At 42.1% G+C, this 25,290-nt stretch overlaps 1 protein-coding gene across 2 annotated transcripts in view; it reads left to right on the forward strand.

Annotated features, from left to right (window-relative positions):
• Nucleotides 1-25,290, forward strand: part of vps8 (VPS8 subunit of CORVET complex) — a 662,306-nt gene that overhangs the window by 581,217 nt on the left and 55,799 nt on the right. Inside the window, exon 45 of one of the 2 annotated variants that reach the window (XM_072261483.1) lies at nt 25,207-25,284. The exons of the other annotated variant lie outside the window; for it this stretch is intronic. Coding sequence (XP_072117584.1) covers nt 25,207-25,284 — 78 coding nt within the window. The remainder of the gene's footprint in view (nt 1-25,206; nt 25,285-25,290) is intronic. 2 annotated transcript variants of the gene reach the window in all.

The raw sequence follows: 25,290 nt of genomic DNA on the forward strand, positions 1-25,290 counted from the left end.
GATGACATACTTGCATATGAATTATCTCAAATTATTTATATGCTTAATTCTAAAATGTTATTTTCTGAAAGAAATCAATGCAATTTGTATGTTAATAAGTCTTTTCTTTAAATGTCTTTTCTACAATTGCTTGAAGCAGTTTTGGGTCATCAGATTTTTCTCACAGGACACCAAAGTGATGTGGATAACAAGACAGACTCAGAAATTACAACTTAACCTCGAGAAACCATTCACTTTCTACAGCTGCAGGATTCCATAGTTGCACTGGTCTGATTATAACTTCCAGATTAGGATGTCATGTACCTCTCATTATTACTAGTGCTCTCTGAGGCATTAATTACCAGTCCTAAATTATGGTAATGTGAAGGATTCATAATAACATTGTAAATCCAGCACATTCACAATTACCATTAAGATCATTGAAGAGAATGTTTGCAGGTTCAACTTTATCTGCTTTGGTGGAGGCTAACTGTGGTGTGTCATAAATCACCCTGAAATTTTCACAGGCTCAAAACTGCTGGTGTATCTCTTTCAAGCACAAGTTGCTGGAACTTTCATAAATCAATAATTGAATGTGCTATTAATATGGACTCGAGAGTCTGTAAATGCTGGAATCTGGAGCAAGAAAAAATCAAACTGCTGGAGGGACTCAGCAGGTCAAGCAATATCTGTGGAGGCAAATGGACAGTCAACATTTCAGTTTGAGATCCTCTATCAGGATTGATATACGGACTTCGCCCAAATCATCCACTACACTTTTGGCCTTCACAGATGATGCTTGACCTGCTGAGTTCCACCAGCAATTTGCATTTGTACTGCCAATGTATCCTTCTATTTGGCCATTAAATGACTGTCATGTTATTAGCCAAAGAAAATTATTTAAAACTTATTTAAAGATCGAGTAGATAAATGAATTAATTCCTGTGCATAGCTTGCTGGAGTAAATAACTGGTTCTAAATGCATTATAACTGGTTGCATCAATGTCTGGTTTGGAAGTTTCAATGCACCGGATTGGAAAAAGCTGCAGAGGGCTGTAAATTCAGCTAGCTCCATCGTGAGCACTATCCTCCCACCATTGAGGAAATCTTCAAAAGGTGATGCCTCAAGAAGACAGCATCCATTATTAAGGACCCCTAATACCTGGGATATGCTCTCTTCTCACAGCTACCATCAGGGAGGAGATACAGGAACCTGAGGATACACACTCAATATTTCAGGAATAGCTTCTTCCCTTCTGCCATCGGATTTCTGAATGCTCATTGAACCCATGAACACTCCGTCACTATATTGGTCTCTTTTTGTACTACTTATATATTTTTTATATATTTCTTATTGTAACTTAGATTAATTTTTATGTATTGCAGACTAGTGCTGCCACAATGGAACAATTTTTGCAACATATGTCAGTGATAGTAAATCTGATTCTGATTCTAACTAAATAAACCTGGAGAGATAATCAGACAGATAGATCTTTGTGGGGTTAAACTGGTTAGTTTTCAAAAGTGAGCTCATAGACGGCAGTGTGTTACTTTTGTCATTCTCTGTGACACTGGCTAGGTGTTTCATTTTTGATACATGACGCATTTGATGATTGTAGAATGATATCATGAGTTCTTTCCTTAACAGCTGTCCTAATACAGTGAATACCCAGTACTATATTTATTAAATTTTTATAGCTAGGATAGACGTTAGGCATCATTTCAAAAGAGAATCTGTTCTGTGAAAGACTGGTGAATTGATGATTGTAGTAGAGATGATGGACCCTGATTTTTATGATGCCATGATGGAGACCTCAATTGGGAAAATGAAATGGAAGTAATGGCTGCAGAGGGATAGGGAGCCTTCCAGACACATTCTCAAAGACATCACCAATGATGCTGCTCTAAAATCAAGACTCCAGTGTCCCCATCATTTTTGATTTGAACACATTGCTTGAAATTATATGCAGACTTTCCGAGAATATCCTCTTAACATTTTTTATTCAAAAGAGACCCTCTTCAATCAGTTAGTTGTTAACCATCATCCTAGAAACTACCTTACAGTACTCAAGGTGTTGTATCTAAATGTGTGTAGTATAAAAAATAAGGCGGCTAATCTTGTTGCAATATTACAGATTTTCAGGTATGATGTTGTGGCCATCACTGAATCATGGCTGAAGGATGGTTGTAGTTGGGAGCTGAATGTCCAAGGTTGCACGTTATATCAGAGGGCTAGGAAGATAGGCAGAGGGGATGGTGTGGCTCTACTGGTAGAGAATGCATTCAAGTCAGTAGAAAGATGTGACCTAGGATCAAAGATGTTGAATCCTTGTGCATTGAGTTAAGAAACTGCAAGGGTAAAAGGACATTAATGGCAGTTATATACAGGCCTCCCAACAGTGGCCAGGAGGTGGACCACAGATTACAACAGGAAGTAAAAAAGGTGAGTCAAAAGGGCAATGTAGTCATGGGAGATTTTAACGTCCGGGTCGATTGGGAAAATCAGGTTGAAAATGGATCTTAGGAGCGTTAGTTTTTTGAATGCCTAAGAGATAGCTTTTTAGAGAAGTTTGTCGTTGAGCCTACTAGGGGATCAGCTATACTAGATTGGGTGTTATGCAATGAACCGGAGGTGATTAGGGAGTTTAACGTAAAAGAACCCTTAGGAACCAGTGATCACAATATGATTGTGTTCATCTTGAAGTTTGATAGGGAGAAAGTAATGTGTGGTGTAGTAGTACTTCAGTGGAGTAAGAGAAATTATAGTGGTATGAGAGGGCAGGGAGGTCAGCATTATAGTGGTATGAGAGGGCAGGGAGGTCAGCATTATAGTGGTATGAGAGGGCAGGGAGGTCAGCATTATAGTGGTATGAGAGGGCAGGGAGGTCAGCATTCTAGTGGTATGAGAGGGCAGGGAGGTCAGCATTATAGTGGTATGAGAGGGCAGGGAGGTCAGCATTATAGTGGTACGAGAGGGCAGGGAGGTCAGCATTGTAGTGGTATGAGAGGGCAGGGAGGTCAGCATTATAGTGGTATGAGAGGGCAGGGAGGTCAGCATTATAGTGGTATGAGAGGGCAGGGAGGTCAGCAGAGCAGCAATGGCATGCGATTCTGGGAAAAATGAGGAAGATGCAGGACATATGTATTCCAGAAATTAAGAAATACTCAAATGGTAAAGTAATACACCGTGGCTGACAAGGAAAGTCAAAGCTATTGTAAAAGCAAAAGGAAGGGTATATAACAAAGCAAAAATTAGTGGGAAGGTAGAGGATTGGGAAGTTTTTAAAAAACTACAGAGAGCAACTAAAAAATCATTAGAAGGGAAAAGATGAAATATGAAAGCAAGCTAGCAAATAATATCAAAGTGGATAGTAAAAGTTTTTTCAAGTTCACTAAAAATAGAAGAGAAATGAGAGTGGATATAGGACTGCTTGACAATGAGGCAGGGAAATAATAACAGGGGACAAGGAGGTGGCTGATGAACTAATTGAGCATTTTGCGTCAATCTTCACTGTGGAAGACACTAGCAGTATGCCTGATGTTGTAGTGTGTGAAGGAAGATAAGTGGGTGCAGTTACTGTTACAAGAGAGAAGGTGCTCAAAAAGCTGAAAGACCTAAAGGTACACAAGTCACCTGGACCAGAGGAACTGCACCCTAGGACTGAAAGAGGTAGCATTAGAGATTGTGGTGGCATTAGAAATGATCTTTCAAAAATCTTGGACTCTGGCATGGGGAAAATTGCAAATGTTACTCCGCTATTTAAGAAAGGAGGAAGACAGCGGAATGGAAATTATAGACCAGTTAGCTCGACCTCAGTGGTTGGAAAGATGTTAGAATCAATTGTTAAGGGTGAGGTGATGGAGTACTTGGTGACACAGGACAAGATGGTACAAAGTCAGCATGGTTTCCTTCAGGGAAAATCCTGCCTGACGAACCTGTTGGAATTCTTTCAGGAGATTACAAGTAGGATAGATAAAGGGGATATAGTGGATGTTGTATATTAGGACTTTCAGAAGGCCTTCAGCAAAGTGCCACACGTGAGGCTGCTTACCAAGTTAAGAGCCCATAATATTACAGGAAAGTTACTAACATGGTTAGAGCATTGGCTGATTGGTAGGAGGCAGCGAGTGGGAATACAGGATCCTTTTCTGGTTGGCTGCCAGTGACTAGTGGTGTTCCGCAGGGGTCGGTGTTGTGACTGCTTTTTATGCTGTATACCAATGATTTAGGTGATGGAATAGATAGCTTTGTTGCCAACTTTGCAGATGATACAAAGATTGGCAGAGGGGCTGGTGGTGTTGAGGAAACAGGTAGGATGCAGAAGGACAGATTAGGAGAATAGGCAAGAAAGTGGCAAATGAAATACAGTGTTGGAAAATGCATGGTCATGCACTTTGGTAATAGAAATAAATGTGCGGACTATTTTCTAAACGGGGAGAAAATCCAGGAATCTGAGATGCAGAGGGGCTTGGGAGTTCTTGTGCAGAACACCCTGAAGGTTAACTTGCAGGTTGAGTCAGGGGTGAGGAAGGCAAATGCCATGTGAGCATTCACTTCAAGAGGTCTAGAATACAAGAGCAAGGATGTGATGCTGAGGCTTCATAAGGCACTGGTGAAGCCTCACCTTGAGTATTGTGAACAGTTTTGGGCCCCTCATCCTACAAAAGATGTGGTGGCATTGGAGAGGGTCCAGAGGAGTTTCATAAAGATGATTCCAGGAATGAAGGGGTTATCATACGAGGAACGTTTGATGGCTGTGGGTCTGTACTCGCTGGGATTCAAAAGGATGGGGGGAACTCATTGAAACTTTTCGAATGTTGAAAGGCCTAGACAAAGTAGATGTGTAGAGGATGTTTTCTATGGTAGGAGAGTCTAGGACAAGAAGGCACTGCTTCAGGACAGAGGGGCACCCTTTCAAAATAGAGATGCGGAGAAATTTCTTTAGCCAAAGGGTGGTGAATTTGTGGAATTTCTTGCCACACAAAGCTGTGGAGGCCAGGTCATTGGGTGTATTTAAGGCAGAGATTGATAGGTTCTTGATTGGACATGGCATCAAAGATTACGGGGAGAAGGCCGGGAACTGGTGTTGAGGAGGAGATAAAAAAAAAGGATCAGCCATGATTGAATGGTAGATGGTCTAATTCTGCTCCTATGTCTTACGGTTTTATGGAATTGTGGATGGAACGATCCCTGCAGAAAGCAGAGGGGAGGGGAACCTAAAGATATGATTAGTGAGAGAATCCCTTTGGAGATGCTGGAAGCTGGGAAGGATGCTGTGTTGGATGTGAAGGTTCATGGGGTGGTAGGTTAGGAACTCGATCACCGTTAAGGCGTCTGGGAATGGGTTGAGCACAGAGGTTTGGGAAATGGAGGAGATGTTGGTGAGGGCAGCATCAATAGTGGAGGAAGGGAAACCTCCACTATGAAAGGAGGAAGATATCTCTGATACCCTGGCCGCATCCTGGGAACAAATGTGGTGGAGGTGAAGGAACTGAGAAAAGGGAATAGCATTTTTATAGGAGATAGCGTGGGAATAGGTATAGTCATGTTAATGATAGGAATTGTTAGGTTTATGAAAGATGTCAGTTCTCAGTTTGTCTCCAGAGATGGATTCGAGGAGATTGAGAAAGTGGAATGTCAGAAATGGACCAAGTGAATTTAAGGTTTGTTCTTTTGTTAAGAAAGGATCAGAGAATTTTGAGTAATAGAAGTGTATAGGGACTGAATATCCATGGTGAAGATGAGGCGCTCAGGGCCAGGCAATTGAAAGGTACTGAGGAGATCAAGAGCATGAGAAGCGTTGCAGATGTAGGTGGGAACGGACGGAACCAAGGGGGATAGAATGGAATTGAGGTATGAGGACACAAGTTCAATGGGGCAGGAGCAGACAGAGACAATCAGTCTATCCAGACAGTTGGGGTTCTGGATTTTGGGTAGGAGGAAGAAGCAAGCAGTGTGGGGTAAGGGAACTATGAGTTTGGTGTGGTGGATGGGAGTTTCCCAGAATGGATGAGGTCAGTGATGGTGTCAGAGAAAAATTTCTGATGGTCTGGAGTAGGGTCCTCGTCAAGGGGTAGGTATGTGGATGTGTCTGAGAGTAGCCTCCTGGCCTCAGCAGGGTAGAGGTCAGTGTGCCACACTACAATAGTGCCCCCTTTGTCTGCATGTGTAATGGTAAAGTTGGGATTGGTGCAGAGAGACGGGAGGGCAGTGCCTTCAGAGGGGGTAAGGTTTGAGGAGGAGAGAAGAGTGCTGAGTCTTGTTGGCAATTCAAGATGAAAAGATCCAAGCAAGTGGAGAATCAGGGTGGGGTGTCCACGAAGAGGAGGAGGATTGAAGACAGGAGGAAGGGTCAGCAGTGCGGGGCGTGGAATCCTTGGCAAAGAAGTGGGTTCGGAGATGGCGGTGACGAAGGAAGAACTTGATGTTGGTGTGAATGAAACTCACTGAACTGCAAACGAAGGGGGTCAAAGATAAAACCCTTGCTGAAGACAGAAGATTCTGCCTCAGAGAGGGGAAGGTCAGAGGGAATAGTGCAGACATGGCAAGGATTAGAGCTGGGTTCAGGGGAGGAAGAGAGTTGGTGGTGCCAGAGGGGAGAGGGTTGATGTGATCAGGGAAGGTGGGGGTGGAAGGAAGATGGAGACGCCAAGGACCAAAGAGGTGACAGTGGAGCCTGAGAGACTCGGGGTTGGTGAGTGGTGGTGGGGAATAAGGAGCCAGGGAGCCCAGTGGCAGCAAGTGAAGTCACAACCTGGAAGTACTTGTGGTTAAGGTCCAGGCTGGCACTGGATCTGGAGGCCATGTAGTTTGTAGTCTGAAGGTATCTGAGGTCGTAGGAACCGATACTGGTGGCGGTAGAATTCAGGTTCTGGATCTGCTTGTCAGAATCTGGTTTGGAATCAATAGTGTCAACAGGCCTGAGGCATCAGAGCTGGGGCTGGAATTGGCGAGGTGCTTGGTTTGGGGCGACCAGTCAAATCGATGTGCGAGTGGGAGCAGCAGGGTTAGTTGATAATGTCATCATGTTTTTCTTGCCCTTAGAATTCTTTGTCACACACTCGGGAAATGCCATCAGAGCAGCCAACTATAGTGCACTTTGTAGATGTTGGACACTTCAATCACTGCACCAGTGGGGAAGAGAAGAATATGTAACGTAGTGGAAAGGGTGTCAATCAAGAACATTGTTTTATTTTAGAAATTGTTAAGCTTCTGTAGTATTGTTGAAGCTGTAAGCTTTCAGACGCTGGAAACTATTTCATCTTGTTTCTGTGGCAACACACACAATGCTGGATGAACTGCACAGACTAGAGTAACTAGTCAACATTTTGGGCCAAGACCCTTCATCAGGGCTGGAAAAAAAGATGAGAAGTTAGAGTACAAATGTGGGAGGAAAGGAGGAACAAGTGCAAGGTGGTAGTTGATAGGTGAAACTGGGTGAGGGGGAGGGGGTAAAGTAAAGAGCTTGGAAGTTGATAGGTGAAAGAGATAAAAGGCCGGAGGAAGGGGAATCTGGTACGAAAAAGTGGAACTTCATGGAAGAAAGGGAAGGAGGAGGAGCACCATCTAACCATCTATTCTTGACATTCAATGACATTACAATGGGCAGGTAGTGAGATAGGAGAGAGCAGGAAACAGGATTTCAAAATGGTGAAGAAGAGGGTGTGGACAATTACAGGAAGTTTAAGAAATCGATATTCATGCCATCAGGTTGAAGGCTACCCAAATGGAGTATAAGATGTTGCTCCTCCAACCTGAGCGAAGCCTTATTGCGGCAGTAGAGGAGGCCATGTACTGACATGTTGGAATGGGAATGTTAAATGGAATTCAAATGGGTGGCCACCGCTTTTTCTGGTGAACAGAGCGTAGGTGCTTGGCGAAATGGTCTCCCAATCTCCGTTGGGTCTCACTGATATACAGGAGGCCACACTGAAAACACCAGATACGGTAGGTCTGTGGTCCCCAACCTCCGAGCCGCGGACCGATTCATTGCCGCGAAGAATGCAGTGGTGCAGCGGTAGCCGGAACGCACCCAGCACATCTTTAAGAAAAAAGCCAAAATAAACAAAGCTAGTTAATTAGGTGCCACCTGGCATCACCTCTGATCTGGACCAACATTTACGTGCTGGGTGGCACCTAATTAATTAATTTGTTTATTTTGGCTTTTTTCTTAAAGATGTGCTGGGTGCATTCCGGCTACCGCTGCACCACTGCATTCTTCGCGGCAATGTATCGGTTCGCGGCCCGGAGGTTGGGGACCACTGCAGTAGGTGACCCCAACAGACTCACAGGTGAAGTGTCACCTCACCTGGAAGGACTGTTTGGGGCCCTGAATGGTAGTGAGGCAGAAGAAGTAGAGGGACAGGTGTGACGACTTTGTCAATCATGGAAAGACTTTGGGCTCTCCTCATGACAGAATATTCAGCTTCGAACTGATTTTATAGCTATGTACTTATGTGGCTGGCCCAGCTATGGTTTTGATCAATGATGCCCCTCCACTCCCACCAAGATGTTGATTGTAGGGTATTTGGTGATTGTAAAGTCATTGAATGTCAAGAATAGATGGTTAGGTGGTCTGTTTCAAAAATAGTCATCAGTGAATATTGATTTCAGTTTTACCATGGTGCTTTATACCACACTTGGTTTAACATCAAAAGCAGCAAAGGACCTGGTTCTAAACTTTGGTAATTACCATCGTATTCTTTCTTCAATCCAAAGAACTTTCATTCGTAACAGTGTTTTCTCCCTTCAGCATGTTTCATATCCCTACTGCTACTGTCACTTACAGCCTACTGGTTTGAAGTTTTGATGACAAGTTGTGTTTAGCAAGGTACTTCATCAGATATCTTGTGAAAGCAAATACACACATTAGCTGTACTTACTTTATCCATTCTGTCTGCTACTTCATCAACATGCTTAATTAAGATACTCAGGCCCATAACCTCTGCCACCAGAAAAGGCATCATCTGTAATTTTCCCTCAGAACCTGACTTAGAAATAAATTATCATTCCTTTACAGTAATTGGATCCAAAGGACACATCTCCTGACTGTGGGGCACCTTCACCATCTAAGCTGTATTGATTCAATTAAGCAGGTCACTACTGCCTTCATGAACACAATCACAGATGGACAATAAACTCTGCTTTCCAGTGACTTCCACTGTCCACGGATGAGTGAGAAATAAATTGTGCAATTGACAAAGTCAAAGGAAAGAATAGAATAGCACCCTACTAGACAAGAACCAGAGTAATTGGGGTGCCATGGTAGCGTAGTACTTAACACAACACTATTATAGCTTGGGGTAACGTAAGTTCTGAGTTCAATTCCAGCATCTTCTGTAAGCAGGTTTCTAAGTTCTTTCCCATGTGCATGTGGTTTCGTGCAGGTGCTCTGGTCTCCTCCCACTGTCCAAAGGCATGCCAGTTAGTAGGTTAATTGGTCATTATAAATTGTTCCATGATTAGGCTAGGATTAAGTTGGTGGGTTGCAGCTCAAAGGGTCTCAAGGGCCTATATACTTCGCTGTATCTCTAAATAAAATAAAAATTAAAGTATATTAAGAAAACTAATTCTGCGGCAGAGAACTCATGAATAGTTTGAAGGTTGAACCAGGGAAGAAGGCAATATGTAAAAGTCAGATCTCTGGTGTACAGATGTCAATCCCAGAAAGCCTGTACATAATTTACGGCAGCATAGATCCTGGACTGCTGTCCTGACAACTGATGATGCCACATTTAAAGGAACATTCAGGTTTTGCAGCAGTCCATCAAGCTCTTTCCCCAGAGGAAACAAGGATCAGTGAGGCATCACCGCAGGAGAATGGCATTGGTTCCAAGCACAAACACAGCTCTGAATCTCTCACCCTGATCAGCTGCTTGTGGATTCCAGTACAGCATGGTACCAAGTATGGCTTTGTCATTGCCCGAATATTTTATTTGATCTATTTCACCACAATGCTGTCTCTTGTGCCCAAGCTTTCTATGAAGAGGAGCTAACTTTCTAGATGAATAGCAAAATATCCAGCCTCCATTGAATCCATTGCAGAACCAAGACTGCTCCAACATTGGTCATCTAATTGCAGAACCCAAATGATGCTCATGTTTGTATGTGTTTGAATGGTGGGCTCCATTGTTCAATGAAACATGCAAGAGAGCACTTTGTACAAAGAATTTCTGATAATAAAGGTTCCTGTCAAGACCCCGGAAATCAAGGGCTGTTTGCCAAATCTCAACAACTATCTCTCAGTGAAGGGAGATGTTAATAATGAAATTCCCCATCATCTTTAGAGTGTCCACACGTCTGGACATCTGAAGAAAAAAGTGAATATCAAGATCTCAAGCTACACATAACGTAGTGATCCTTGCCTGCTGTATGTCATAGACTAACTGGCATAGGCACCCTAAAGCAGTGACAAGTTGCCAACAACACAATTTCTGAAAAACCACTTTTTTGGTTACAAAGTAAGTGAGACATAAGCCAGCATTTTCTCCTAGGCCAATATTCTCAGCAGTGAGACCTGAAATAAACTCTGTCAGCTCTAATGAGCAAGCATGTTTTCAACACACCCAGCAATGGATTTCCAAAACAGACAGTCTCTTCTGAGCTCTATCAAGGCAAGATTTAAGGATTTGTTTTTTTTTAGAGAAAAAGCATGGTAACAGGGCCTTCCAGCCTAGCGATCCCACTCTGCCCAATTACTCCCATGTGACCAATTAACTTACTAACACATACATCTTTGGAATGTGGGAGGGAATCAGAGCACCCAGAGAAAATCCAAGTTGTTAAGGGGAGAGTGTACAGACAATGGCAGAACTGTACCCTGGTCGCTGTCGCTGTAACCGTGTTATGCTAACCACATCTTCAGTGATCCTCAAATATGTGGAATGACCCATCAACTCATTGCAGTTTCGAGTTTGTCAAAGTCAAGTTTATTGTCATGTGCTGTAATATAGGTATGCACAGGTGCAATGAAAATCGTACCTGCAGCACCATCACAGGCACATAGCATCATATAAGCAGAGTTCCAATGATAAGTGTGCATTACACATAAATTATACACAACTTCTACAAGAGCGAAAATAATTAAAACAAAAAAATGAAGTTCATTTTAGTGCAAAGTAATCAAGGTTGTTGAAGTGTTACTAAACTCCAGTGATTAGGGTTTTGTCAGTTTTTTGATAGGAAATAGCTGTTCCTGAACCTGATGGTGTGGGACTTCAAGCTTCTGTACCTCCTACACCAGCGATCCCCAACCTCCGGGCCGCAGACCGATACTTGGCCGCGAAGCATGCAGGGGTGCAGTGGTAGCCGGAATGCACCCAGTACATCTTTAAGAAAAAAGCCGAAATAAACAAGCTAATTAGTTAGGTGCCGCCCAGAAGCCAGTCTTCATTAAAGGAACTGAGGTGGAGAGGGTCAATAACTTTAAATTCTTCAGCATTAAGGATCGACATTTCTCTCTCTGAAAAGTGTCAGAGGATCTGTCCTGGGACCAGCACGTAACTGTCATTACAAAGAAAGCATAGCAGCGCCTATACTTTATTAGAAGTTTGTGTAGATTCAACATGTCACCTTGATCCTGACAGCCATGTCTTTTCAGCCTGTTTGGGCTGGTGGTTTAAATTGACCAAACAATGGAACAGCTAAAGGCTCCAGCACCCTGGAAAGAGGAGTGAACATCACGTAGAGCAAGTGAAATCGGCAATCACCTCTGATCTGGGCCAACATTACATGCCGGGCGGCACCTAATTAATTAGCTTGTTTATTTCGGCTTTTTTCTTCAAGATGTGCTGGGTGTGCTCCGGCTACCGCTGCACTCCTGCATGCTTCGTGGCCTGGTATCGGTCCGCGGCCCGGAGGTTGGGGACCACTGTCCTACACAATGGTAGCTGAAAAAGGTAACAGCTTCGATGGTTAGAATCTTTAATAGATGCTGCCTTCTTGAGGCAGCTCCTCCTGTGGTGGGGAAGGATGTGTCTGTGATGTGTTGGGAAGAGTCCACAACACTGCAGCTTCTTCTGTTTCTGTGCATTTGAATTGCTATGCCAGTCCATGATGTGGCTGATAGGTTACTTTTAACAGTGCATCTGTAGAAGATTGATAGAGTGTTCAATGATAGGCCAAACCTCCTTAACCTCCTAAGAAAGTAAAGATGCTGTTGTGCTTTCCTTATAATTGTGTCTATGTGGTGGGCTCAGAACTGGATATTCAATATGTTAATACCCAGGAATTTATAATTCCTGACTCCATCCACTGTTAATCCCCCAATGTAGAGTGCCACAAGTTTGCCCTCCTTCTTCTTCCTGAAGTCAACAATCAGCTCTTTAGGTTTGCTGATGTTGAGTGAATGATTGTTGCTGCAGCACCATTCGACCAGGTGTCCTATCTCACCAGTCATAATGGAGAAAGATGGCATTGAGAATCTCAAGTCCATGCTTCAGGAGCCTATAGACAAGCTGCTTCTGTGCAGTATATTCAGAGTCAATTGTGTTCTTGTGAATGTGGTGTGGCGTAGGCCTGTAATACAATTGGTACCTGCTGCCACCAAGTTCCCGATTTGGGTTTCGTGGTGTCCTTGCTAAGTTTGCAAATTTTACACCATTTCATTGCAAAAGTCTTTTTCACATTTATGTGACCTAGTATGCCTACGCTTTAGGCACACTCTTCATCTTAATCAATAAGGCTGATAGTCAGTGCATTTAGACATTTTTTTTATTAACCACCAAACCATCGTTAAAAACATCCACAAATATTGTTGCTGCAAGTTTACATAATGATTTGATGGTAAATATGCATTAGTTGTTTTGACAAAGCATTATGGAATATCTAGTCTATTATTCACCAGTACACTGAATATAGATAGTCTGTATAGCAGAGATATGTAATTGCTGTTGATAATTTTCCAGTGAGCGGTTAATTTTAATGAGTTGTACGATGGTGGAACTGAGTGTTTTGCATTGAAACCAACTGTTTGAACTTGATTATTTTACAGAATAGAACATATATATATATATATATATCTTAATGAGATTTAAGTAGAAATAACAATGGCTGATGTGATATACAAGACAAGAACTGTCATATTTTAACAGCAGGACTCATCAGTATGCAGATACAATAATTTAGAGAAATCTCCATTTCACAGTGCAATGCTTTCGATTACAAATATTCCAAAATACATCCAATAATGAAAGAATAGATGGAGGGGAGATGTGAACTTGTTACTTGAAATTCAGTAATATAGTTGTTTATTTTCCAGATGGTATGAGCTCAGTTAAAATTCAATGTCTGAATGAAAAATATGCCATCACTGAATTTCTCTTACCAAGTATTTTAGAACAATATTTCCTGTTGGTGCTATCTGCTGTCTCATTTCACAGCCAAATGAGTAAGTGGGGATTTAATTCACATCATTAATTGCTGTGAAAGGTAGATGGTAAAAGGCTTTGGATGTGGTGAAAAGTGTAGCATTTTGATGTAACAGCATGGCTTGTGATGGAATTTCTGGGGGCAGCTAGTAGTCTTGGTGGATAGCAGTTATCTTTGCTGAAGAATGTTTTTGAACCAGTTGTTCTTTTCAGAACAATTGAAAAGCTGCAAGGCCATCTTTACTGATGCAACAAGCACAACACACAAGGAACTCAGCAGGTCAGGCAGCATCTCTGGAGGGAAGTGAACATTTGATGTTTCAGGTGAACTGCAAGACAAGGCCATTTCCTCTTCCACACCTACCCAAACACATACACACAGGCCCCTAACCCCACCCACTCCACCCTGGACTCGTAGACTTGTAGACATTAGCCTCTGATTTTCCCAGTGGACTCTCGGAACCAGGGCTTTGTCCATCCAACCTCAACTTCCAGACTCGCTGACTACGGTGTTTGACCGTCAGGCTTCGATCTTTGTCATCAAGCCCAGGACTCATTGATGATGGGACCCCAAACTCCAGGCCTTGAACTTGAACTCCAGACTCACTGATTCGCCGACTAGGGAGTCATCAGCTTTCATATCAACTGCCTGCACAGACCTCCGAGCCTAAGACCTGCCAACCTGGGGAATCTTGCTGACCTGAGCTTCACCAGCGCTCATCCTTGCTGGTCTTCATCCATAGCTCTTGCCAGCCCACCATCCATCCCTAGGGATTACTGGCCTTCAACCCACAGAACGCCTCAACCTGCAGTCCAACCTATGTCCTCGAATTCCGCCACATCCCTGTCCCTAAACCCTAAACTGATACCTTATTCCCCAAAACCCTACAAACCTAAAAAAAACACCTAAGTCTGAGCCACGATCTTGACAGAGACCACAGCAGCTCATTGCCATCTTGAAAGATGGAAGGAGAGAAGAGTGGAAATAGTAACAGCAGTTAGGAGGTAATAGGTGTAGCTGGCAAAGGGCTGTAGATGATGGAAAGTTTCTAGTACCTGCAGTCTCATGTGTCCTTATTTTTACTGATGCCTGTTTATTTTTATAAATTGAGCTTTTCTATACTGGATTTGCATTCTGAACCTACTATTTTCTAATACTGCTTGGATTAGAGATATTTATAAGGAAAGACTATGTGAGCTAGAGCTTTTCTCTTTGGAGCAACAGAGGATGAGAGGTGACTTGACAGAGGTATATAAGATTATGAGGGGCATAGATGGAGTGGACAGTCAGCACCTTTTTCCCAGGGCAGCAGTAGCCAACAACAGAAGGCAGTAGAGGAAAGTTCAGGAAAGATGTCGGAGATAGATTTTGTTTACATAGAGAGTGTTGCAATTTGGAATGCACTGCCAGGTGTGGTGGTAGAGGCTGATACAGTAGAAAAATTTAAAAGACTCTTAGATGGGCACTTGGATTTATGAAAAATGAAGGGTTATAGACTGTATCAGAAGAAAATTTTAGATTAATTGTGGAGTATGTTTATATAGGTCGGCACAACGTTGTGGGCCGAAAGGCCTCTACGTTACTGCACTAATGTAAGTTTTATGTTCCTGTCTGGGATTTGAACTCTTGATGACTGGATTAGACTTGAGCCATCTGAATTACTATGTTGTTAACACTGCACCGCCATAGAAGACAATGAATGCTGGCTGGCTATTAAAAGTGCTGGTTTCAAGAAATCAGCCCAATCATTTTTCTCATGATCTCCACATTTCCCTGATGGAATCATTGAATGGTAACATTGAAGATATTTGCTGATCTGATTTTTATCATTGTAGGGGTGATGGATTAATTGTGAAGGTTCAACTACTGGCCCTTCGGAATTTGATGTTTATAACTCCACTTAAAATATGGAGGGAAACAAATACACCCATTTACTTTATGGATGCAGGAATAGCCCCTAAAAATGATTTTTTTTTGTGGGCTAAGCACTTTCTCTCTCCTTCACCAAGCAGAGCTGTAACTATGGCAACTCCCGCACAATATCTGGCCAAAGCATTCTGAAACATCAGAAATACAAAATGCATTGCTGATGAAAACACTAAAAGGTGCTAAATGTGCAAATTAATACAGCTGAACGTTGTGTGCTCCACAGATGTGCAATACTCAGGTGCTACTATGTTACATATTTAGTCCAAAGAACAAAGGGAAATTTTTTACTTCAAAACATATATGCAGATTGCCACTCAGAAAGGTTTGCTCCAAAGTCTATTAAATAGCAGGTGTACTCTAGTTTCGTCATAATAAGCATTATATAAGCACACATTTTGTTGCATCTCTTCCCTCAACCAGCACACAGACCCTTACTTCAATGCCTTTTGTTCCCGACAATGGACATAGAGCCACATCACTGCAACTTTTTGCTAATAACTAATAGATATTCCATCACTGCATCCTGCTTCTTTAAGGCAAGATATGCAAGTTCTGTCAATGTATTATCTTCCAATTAAACAGCATCAATTATTAAACATCTGTTGGAAGCAATGACAGGAATGATCTGTTATCACTGCCCTTGTCTACCCATTGCCTTAGGGAATTGTGGTATATGGCAGGCTATTTGTAGTTTGAAGTTCAAAGCTATATTTTATGATGAGCAGAATTTAATAACTAAACTAATGTTCCATCCTAAACTGAATGTCAAGAAGAGAAATGGACAAAAGCATCATTTGAAAAATGTGTTCTTCACAGCAGGCAACCTGATAATAGTCATTGATTGAATGCATATGTCACAAACCAACCTTTACACGATCAGTATCATGATATGTTTGCCACACCTTCGTAACAATAGTGTACTGCAGAGTGAATTCATGGTACCTGCATATTTTAGAACCATAGAACATTAGAGCACTGAAACAGGCCTTTTGGCCCTTCTTGGCTGTGCCGAACCATCTTTTGCCTAGTCCCACTGACCTACACCTGGACCATATCCCTCCATACTCCTCTCATCCACGTACCTGTCCAAGTTTTTCTTAAATGTTAAAAGTGAGCCTGCATTTACCACCTCATCTGGCAGCTCATTCCACACTCGCACCACTCTCTGTGTGAAGAACCCCCCTAAACTTTAAACTTTTCCCTCTTCACCCTTAACCCATGTCCTCTGGTTTTTTTCTCCCTTAGCCTCAGTGGAAAAAGCCTGCTTGCATTCACTCTATCTATACCCATCATAATTTTATATACCTCTATCAAATCTCCCCTCATTCTTCTACGCTCCAGGGAATAGAGTCCTAACCTATTCAACCTTTCTCTGTAACTCACTTTCTCAAGTCCCGGCAACATCCTTGTAAACCTTCTCTGCACTCTTTCAAACTTATTAATATCCTTCCTGTAGTTTGGTGACCAAAACTGTATACAATACTCCAAATTTGGCCTCAACAATGCCTTACACAACCTCACCATAACATTCCAACTCTTCTGCTCAATACTTTGATTTATAAAGGCTAATGTACCAAAAGCTCTCTTTACGACCCTATCTACCTGTGATGCCACTTTTAGGGAATTTTGTACCTGTATTCCCAGATCCCCCGTTCTACTGCACTGCTCAGTGCCTTACCATTAACCCTGTATGTTCTACTTTGGTTTGTCCTTCCAACGTGCAATACCTCACACTTGTCTGTATTAAACTCCTTTTGCCGTTCTTCAGCCCATTTTTCCAGCTGGTCCAAATCGCTCTGCAATCTTTGAAACCCTTCCTCACTGTCCACTATACCTCTGTATCATCAGCAAATTTGCTGATCCAATTTACCACATTATCATCCAGATCGTTGATATAGATGACAAATAACAATGGACCCAGCACTGATCCCTGTGACACACCACTAGTCACAGGCCTCCACTCAGAGAAGCAATCCTCCACTACCACTCTCTGGATTCTTCCATTGAGCCAATATCTAATTCAATTTACTACCTCTCCATGTATACCTAGCAACTGAATCTTCCTAACTAACCTCCCATGTGCGACCTTGTCAAATGCCTTACTGAAGTCCATGTAGACAACATCCACTGCCTTCCCTTCATCCACTTTCCTGGTAACCTCCTCAAAAAACTCTAATAGATTGGTTAAACATGACCTACCATGCACAAAGCCATGCTGACTCTCCCTAATAAGTCCCTGTCTATCCAAATACCTGTAGATCCTATCTCTTAGTACTCCTTCCAATAATTTACCTACTACCGGCATCAAACTTACCGGCCTATAATTTCCCGGATTACTTTTAGAGCCTTTTTTAAATAACGGAACAACACGACCTATCCTTGAATCTATGGCAATCTACGCTATCAATGGCACCTCACCCGTAGATACCAACATTTTAAATATATCTGCCAGGGCTCCTGCAATTTCAACATTAGTCTTCTTCAACGTCTGAAGGAATACCCTGTCAGGTCCTGGAGATTTATCTACTCTGACATGTCTCAAGATAGCAAGCACCTCCTCCTCCTCAATCTGTGTAGGTTCCATGACCTCACTACTTGTTTGCCTTATTTCCATTGTTCTATGCCAGTTTCCTTAGTAAATACAGATACAAAAAACCCATTTCAGATCTCCCCCATTTCTTTTGGTTCCATACATAGCCGACCACTCTGATCTTCAAGAGGACTAATTTTATCTCTTACTATCCTTCTGCTCTTAATATATCTGTAGAAGCTCTTTGGATTATCCTTCTTCTTGATTGCCAAAGCAACCTCATGTCTTCTTTTAGCCCTCCTGATTTCTTTCTTAACTTTTTTTTGCACTTTTTTATACTCCTCAAGCACCTTATTTGCTCCCTGTTTCCTATACATGTCATACATCTCTCTCTTCTTCTTTATCAGAGTTCCAATATCCCTTGAGAACCAAGGTTCCTTATTCTTATTCACTTTGCCTTTAATCCTGACAGAAACATACAAACTCTGCACTCTCAAAATTTCTCCTTTGAAGGCCTCCCACTTACCAATCACATCCTTGCCAGAGAACAACCTGTCCCAATCCATGCTTTTTAGATCCTTTCTCATTTCTTCAAATTTGGCCTTTTTCCAGTTTAGAACCTTAACTCGAGGACCAGATCTATCTTTATCCATAATCAAGTTGAAACTAATGGTGTTATGATCACTGGAACCAAAGTGTTCCCCTACACACACTTCCGTCACCTAACTCTTTTCCTAATAGGAGATCTAATATTGCACCCTCTCTAGTTGGTACCTCTATATATTGATTTAGAAAACTTTCCTGAACGCATTTTACAAACACTAACCCGTCTAGACGTTTATCAATATGGGAATCCCAATCAATATGTGGAAAATTAAAATCCCCTACTATCACAACTTTATGTTTCCTGCATTTGTCTGCTATCTCTCTGCAGATTTGCTCCTCCAATTCTCGCTGACTATTGTGTGGTCTATAATAGAACCCCATTAATGTGGTCATACTTTTCCTGTTTCTCAGCTCCACCCATATGGCCTTGGTAGACAAGCCCTCTAATCTGTCCTGCCTGAGCACTGCTGTAACATTTTCCCTGACTAGCAATGCCACCCTCCCCCCCCCCATCCTTCATTCCTCTGCCTCTATCATGTCTGAAACATCAGAACCCTGGAACATTAAGCTGCCAGTCCTGCCTTCCCCACAATACTCCTTGCATTGAAATAGACACACCTCAGAAGATTATTACCACCACACACAACCCTTCTATTTGTGACTTTGCATGAACTTTTAACGTCATTTATTTTCACCCCCACTCCACTATCTGCTCTTGCACTCTGGTCCCCATCCCCCTGCAAATCTAGTTTAAACCCTCCCCAAAAGCACTAACAAACCTCTCTGCAAGGATAATGGTCCCCTTGTAGTTCAGGTATAACCCGTCTCTCTTGTACAGGTCCCACCTGCCCCAGAAGAGGTCCCAATGATCCTGAATTATGTTGGAGAAGAAAGCTATTTGGCAAAGTGGATCCATGCTGATTCACAAAAGAACAATATCAGCAGTCCATTCACTCTCTTGTTTTCCGTATTGCCTAACAATTTGCTCTTTCTAACATGCACATCAACTCCTATTTAACATCATTGGCGTTTGTGACTAATCTAGAGTAGCCAATTAACCTTCCAACACTTCTTTCAGAGGGGAGAGGAAATAAGAACTCCATGTGAATTGAATTGAATTGACTTTATTTCTTGCATCTTTCACATATATGAGGAGTAAAAATCTTTACATTACGGCTCTTTCTAAATGTGCAGTGTGCAATCATAGTAATATATAATAATGTATAATAAATATAACAGTCAATGTAACATACAAGGATGTAAAAATGTTCCACAGAAAGCATCCATTGTCAGGTTGAAATGCAGGTTCCTGTGAAGATTATTGCCTACACTTCACGGCCTTAGTTATAGAGAGAGTTTGGACAAGTTAGGACTTTATTCCTTGAGTTCGAGGGGTGACCATTATCCAATAGTTCTGACAGCCCTTTCTGATACCATGTACATATTTGTCTCCAGCATGAAATTTAGACCTTAACATCAAAAGAGATAGGAGCAGAATTAGGCTACTCAGCCCATCAAGTCTGCTCTATCATTTTGCCACAGCTGATCCAATTTTTCTCTCAACCCTATTTTCCTGCATTCTCCCTGTAACCTATCATCCCTGACTAATCAAGAACCAATCAACTTCTCCCTTAAATCCATCCAATGCTCTGGGCTCCACATCCACCTGTAGCAACAAATTCCACGGATTTACCATCCTCTGGCTAAAGAAATTGCTCCTCATCCACATTCTAAGTGGACATCCCTCTGGTCTTAGACTCCCCCACTATATTTTCTTTTAGAAAATGCTCTACATTCTTGTTCCTTCTACCAAAGTGCATGACCATACACTCCTCGACACTGTATTCCATCTACTCCTTCTTTGCCCATTCTCCTAACCTGTCTAAGTCTTTCTGCAGCCTCGCTGCTTCCTCAACACTGCCTGCCTCTCCACCTATCTCGGTGTTGTCCGCAGATGTGACCATAAAGCCATCAATTTATTATCCAAATAATTGTAAAAAGTTTAATGTAAAAAAGAAGCAAACATAACACTGACCAGTAGTCACCAGTGGCCATCAAGAAAAGTCTCCCTTTACTCCCAGTCTTCGCCTCCTGCCAATCAGCCAATCCTCTATCCTTGCTACTATCTCTTATCTTGTTAAGCAGCCTCATGTGACTTGCCAAAGGCCTTCTGAAAAATCCAAGTACACACTGATTTTCCTTTGTCTATCTGGCTTGTTATTTGCTCAAAGAATTTCAATAGATTTGTCTGGCAAAATTTTCCTTTAAGGAAGCCATGCTCACTTGAGCCTATTTCATCATATGCCTCCAAGTACCCTGACACCTCATCCTTAACAATCAACTCCAACATCTTCCCAACTACTGAAATCAGACCTACCGACCTATAATTTCCTCTTATCTGCCTTTCCCCATTCTTGGAGTGACATTTACAATTTTCCAGTCCTCTGGAACCATCTCATAATCTAGTGATTACTTATGCCTCCACAATTCTTCAGCTAACTCTTTCAGAAACTTGGGGTGTAGTCCATCTGGTCCAGTAATTTATCTACCTTCAGATCTTTTGCTTCCCAAGCACCTTCTCCCTAATAACAGCAACTGTACTTACGTCTGCCTCCTGATACTCTCGAAAGTCCGGCTTACTGCTAGTCTAGTGTCTTCCACAGTAAATAGGGATGCAAAATACTTAATTAGTTCATCCTGCCATTTCTTTGTCTCCCATTACTACCTCTCCAGCATAATTTTCCAGCAGTCCAATATCTATTCTTGTCTTTCCTTTACTCTTTATATATCTGAAAAAAACTTATGGTATTCTCTTTGATATCATTGTCTAGCTTACCTTTATATTTAATCTTTTCCCTTTTTATGGCTTTTTAATTGCCGCCTTTTTGTTTTTTAAAAACATCAAATCCTTTATCTTCCCACTAATTTTTGCTCCATTATGTGTCCTCTCTTTTGCTTTTATGTTGTTGTTCACTTCCCTTATCAGCCATGGTTGTGTCATCCTGTCTTTAGAATATGACTTCATCTTTGGGATGTATCTATCCTGCATTTTATGAATTTCTCACAGAAACTCCAGCCATTGCTGTTCTACTGTGATCCCTGCTAGTGTACCTTTCCAATCAATGTTGCCCAGCTCCTCTCTCATGCATCTATAATCCCTTTTTCTCCACTGACACACTGACTTTAACTACTTCCTCTCAAATTGCAGGGTGAATTTTATCATATTATGATCACTGCCTCCTAAGGATTCCTTTACCTTAAGCTCCCTAATGAATCTGATTCATTACACAACACACAATGCAGAATAGCCTTTCCCCTAGTGGGCTCAATCACTCGCTGCTCTAAAAAACCATTTGTAGACATTCTACATATTCTCTCTCTTGGGATCCAGCACCAACCTGATTTTCCAATCTACATACGTATTGAAATCCCACATGACTATTGTAACATTGTCCTTTAGACATGTGTTTTGTATCTCCTGCTGTAATTTGTTGCCGACCTCCTGGCTACATCCTTTGGAAGACTGCATGTAATTCCCATCAGGGTCTTTTTACCCTTACAGTTTCTCAATTCTACCCACAAACTTTCTACATCTTCTGATCCTATGTCACTTCTTTCTAAGACTTTCATTTCACCGTTTACCAACAGAGCTACCTCACCCCCTCTGCTTACCTGCCTGTCTTTTCAATACAGTGTGTATCCTTGGATGTTAAGCTCCCAACAATGATCTTTCAGTCACGGTTCAGTGATGCCCACAATGTCATACTTGCTAATTTCTAACTGTGCTACAAGATCCTTATTCCGTATACTGGGTGCATTCAAATATAACACCTTACAGTATTCATCACCCTTTTCAATTTTGTCCCATGTTACACTGAAACTTATCTCACTGACTGTAATTTTGCCCTATCATCTGCCTATCCTTCCTGACAGTCTCACTACACACGGCAACTAGTTGTATATCCACTGCCCCATCCTCAGCTCGAGCACTCTACTTCCCGTCCCCCTACCAGATTAGCTAAAACCCTTTCCAACAGCTCTAGCAAACTTGCCTACAAGGATATTGGTCCCCCTCAGGTTCAGGTGTAGCCCATCCCTTTTGTACAGGTCTTACCTTCCCCAGAGGAGATCCCCATGATCCAGAAGTCTGAAGCTCTGCCTCCTGCACCAATTCCTTGGCCACACATTCATCTGTCAAATCATCCTATTGAGGTCATGCTTTTCAGGACCTCCTCCCTTTTCCTACCTATCTCATTGGTGCCAATAAAAACCATGACTTCTGGCTGCTCACTCTCCCCCTGTAGAATGCCATGGACTTGATCTGAGATATCCCTGACTCTGGTACCTGGGAGTCAAAATACCATCTGGATGTCCACAGAATCTCACTTCTACTTCTATAACTGTGGAAGCCCCTATCACTATTGCAGTCCTCTTCTACCCTCTTCCCTTCTGAGCCACAGCACCAGACTCAGTGCCAGAGACATAGTCACTGCCGCTCCCTCGTAGTAGACTATCCACCCCACCCCCCACCCCCCACCCCCCCAACAGTATACTTATTATTGTAGGGAATAGCCAATGGGGTACTCTGCACTGGCTGCCCATTTTTCCCTCTCCTGACAGGCACCTGCCACCTGCAATTTAGGGGTGACTACCTCCCTATCACCTCCTCATTTTTCCATAAGAGCTGAAGGTCATTGAGCTGCAGCTCCAGTTCCTTAACACGTTCTCTGAGGACTGTAGCTAGGTGCACCTTGTGCGGATGGGAGTGTCTGGGAGGCTGGAGGTCTCCCAGAGTTCCCACATCTCACACAAAGAATACAACACAGCCCTTGTAGCAATTCTCACTACACTAACTATACACAAGCAAAGAATGAAGAAGCAAAAACTTACCAGTAACCCATCTTGCCCAAAGCTGTTGAGCCAAAGCCTCTCCACTCTAACAGTGGACAAAAACATACAATGGCCGCTCCACTTGTCCCTACCTTATTTTTATTTGCCCTTGCTAATGAATTGCAATTTGATTGGGTCACTGGAAAGAGCCAAAAGCCTGTGACCACTCCTTTTAAAATCTCTTGTCCTGACCTGTGTGTGGCCTCCTCTCTCGATACAAATTTCACTCAGATAACTGCACAAATCTTCATTTGATTTTACAGTTCAAACCATTTTCATTTTCCATTGTGGGGAACACAAAACAACTGATTTGCCACGACCTTTCACACTGAGCAACTCCCACAAAATGCTGGAGGAACTCAGCAAGACAGACAGCATCAGTTAAAAAGAGTAAACAGTTGATGTTTCGGCCAACAGTTTTCATCAGGACTGAAAATAAAAGATGAGGAGTCAGAGCAAGAAGGTGGGGGAGGGGAAGAAGAAATGCAAACTGGTAGGTGATGGGTGAAACCGGGAGAGGGCGGGGGGTGAAGTAAAGAGCTGGGAAGTTGATTGATGAAAGAGGTAAAGGGCTGGAGAAGTGGAAATCTGATGGGAGAGGGAAGAAAACCATGGAAGAAAGGAAAGGGGGAGGTGATAGGCAGGTAAGGAAATAAGGTGAGAAAGGGAAATGGAAATAGAGTAATGGTAAAGGGGGGGGGGGCAATTTCCAGAAGTTGAGAAATCAAGGTTCATGAAATCAAGCATCTGCAGATTTTCTTGTGTCTGTCAAGACTGATTTCTCTTCCGTTTTATTTGAAAGTTATAGTGATGATTGTTACCGTTTTAAACACAAGACTGTGTCTGGAACAGTGCTGCATTTTGGATGCAATCTAGCGATGCCTGTTTTACATTTGTACTGCAGCGATAATAGTTTGCTTGTGTCCTGACTGTGATCTCACCTCAGTATCTGCTGTGAGGAGCAGAAGAATAATGTCATTTCATGGTATGAATTTGTGGCATGAGGTCAGATACGAGATACTTGCTGAAAGATAAAAATGAGAGTACTAAGGTGACTAATTACAGCCACAACAACTTGTCTGTACAAAACACAAGATGCTGAATTTTGGTATAAAAATAGCCATTTAAGCTGAATGTGGCTGGTATGGTACTGATTGTAAGTCTGATCACAAAGCTATTTAGTCAGTACTGATCCACACAAAAGAATAAACAATCAGCACCACTCACCCCTCAAGTACTGTATCAGACTATCTTTTAAACAATCAATACACCAACTCTTTACCTGAAATTGGACATTTTAAAGGGAAGATTTAATAAATATTTTTAGAATTCTGTCAATTCAGATCTTTATTTGTTTCACTGTAATTTATTAAGTATATTTCAGCACGTTTTATCGACCATTTTATTTTAATATTTGGTCACGTCACTCTCTTAGTCTTCTATTTGAGCAGGACACAGTCTGTCCAGCACTAAAAGAAATAGCTATGCAGTTCTGAATAGTTTCTTCTCAGAATAATATTAATCTATTTATTTGATAGAATTGTAATCCTCCCCAGGCTTTTTTGTTTTGTTGCAATCTAATGGAACAATTCTGGTGTCATAAGTAGCAGCTGGACAGTTAAGTAGTGTCAGATCAAGATACCTTTAATATACTAGAACGTATGCTTGCTGGAAATATTATTGGAAAAAGAAACAGATTTTTTATTCATTATTACATTGCTGTTTGTGGTAGCTCGATGCGAACAAATGGGCTCTCTTGCTTCCCATATTACAACAATATCCAAGCATTTATCGTACTGCAGAGGGTTGTAGACATTTTAGAATGGGTATAAAAGCAATTATATCAGCGTGGATATTTCTTGGCACATATCCCACATATTTTGTTTCTTTTTATTGTGTGCAGCCAACTGAGGCAACATTAGAACCACAACAGCTCCAGGCCTTTGACCAGCTCCGGCGCCTCTACAGAGGACCATCAAGGGTATGT

This window comes from Mobula birostris, chromosome 6 (assembly GCF_030028105.1).
Source record: "Mobula birostris isolate sMobBir1 chromosome 6, sMobBir1.hap1, whole genome shotgun sequence".
NCBI classification, from domain to species: Eukaryota; Metazoa; Chordata; class Chondrichthyes; order Myliobatiformes; family Myliobatidae; genus Mobula; species Mobula birostris.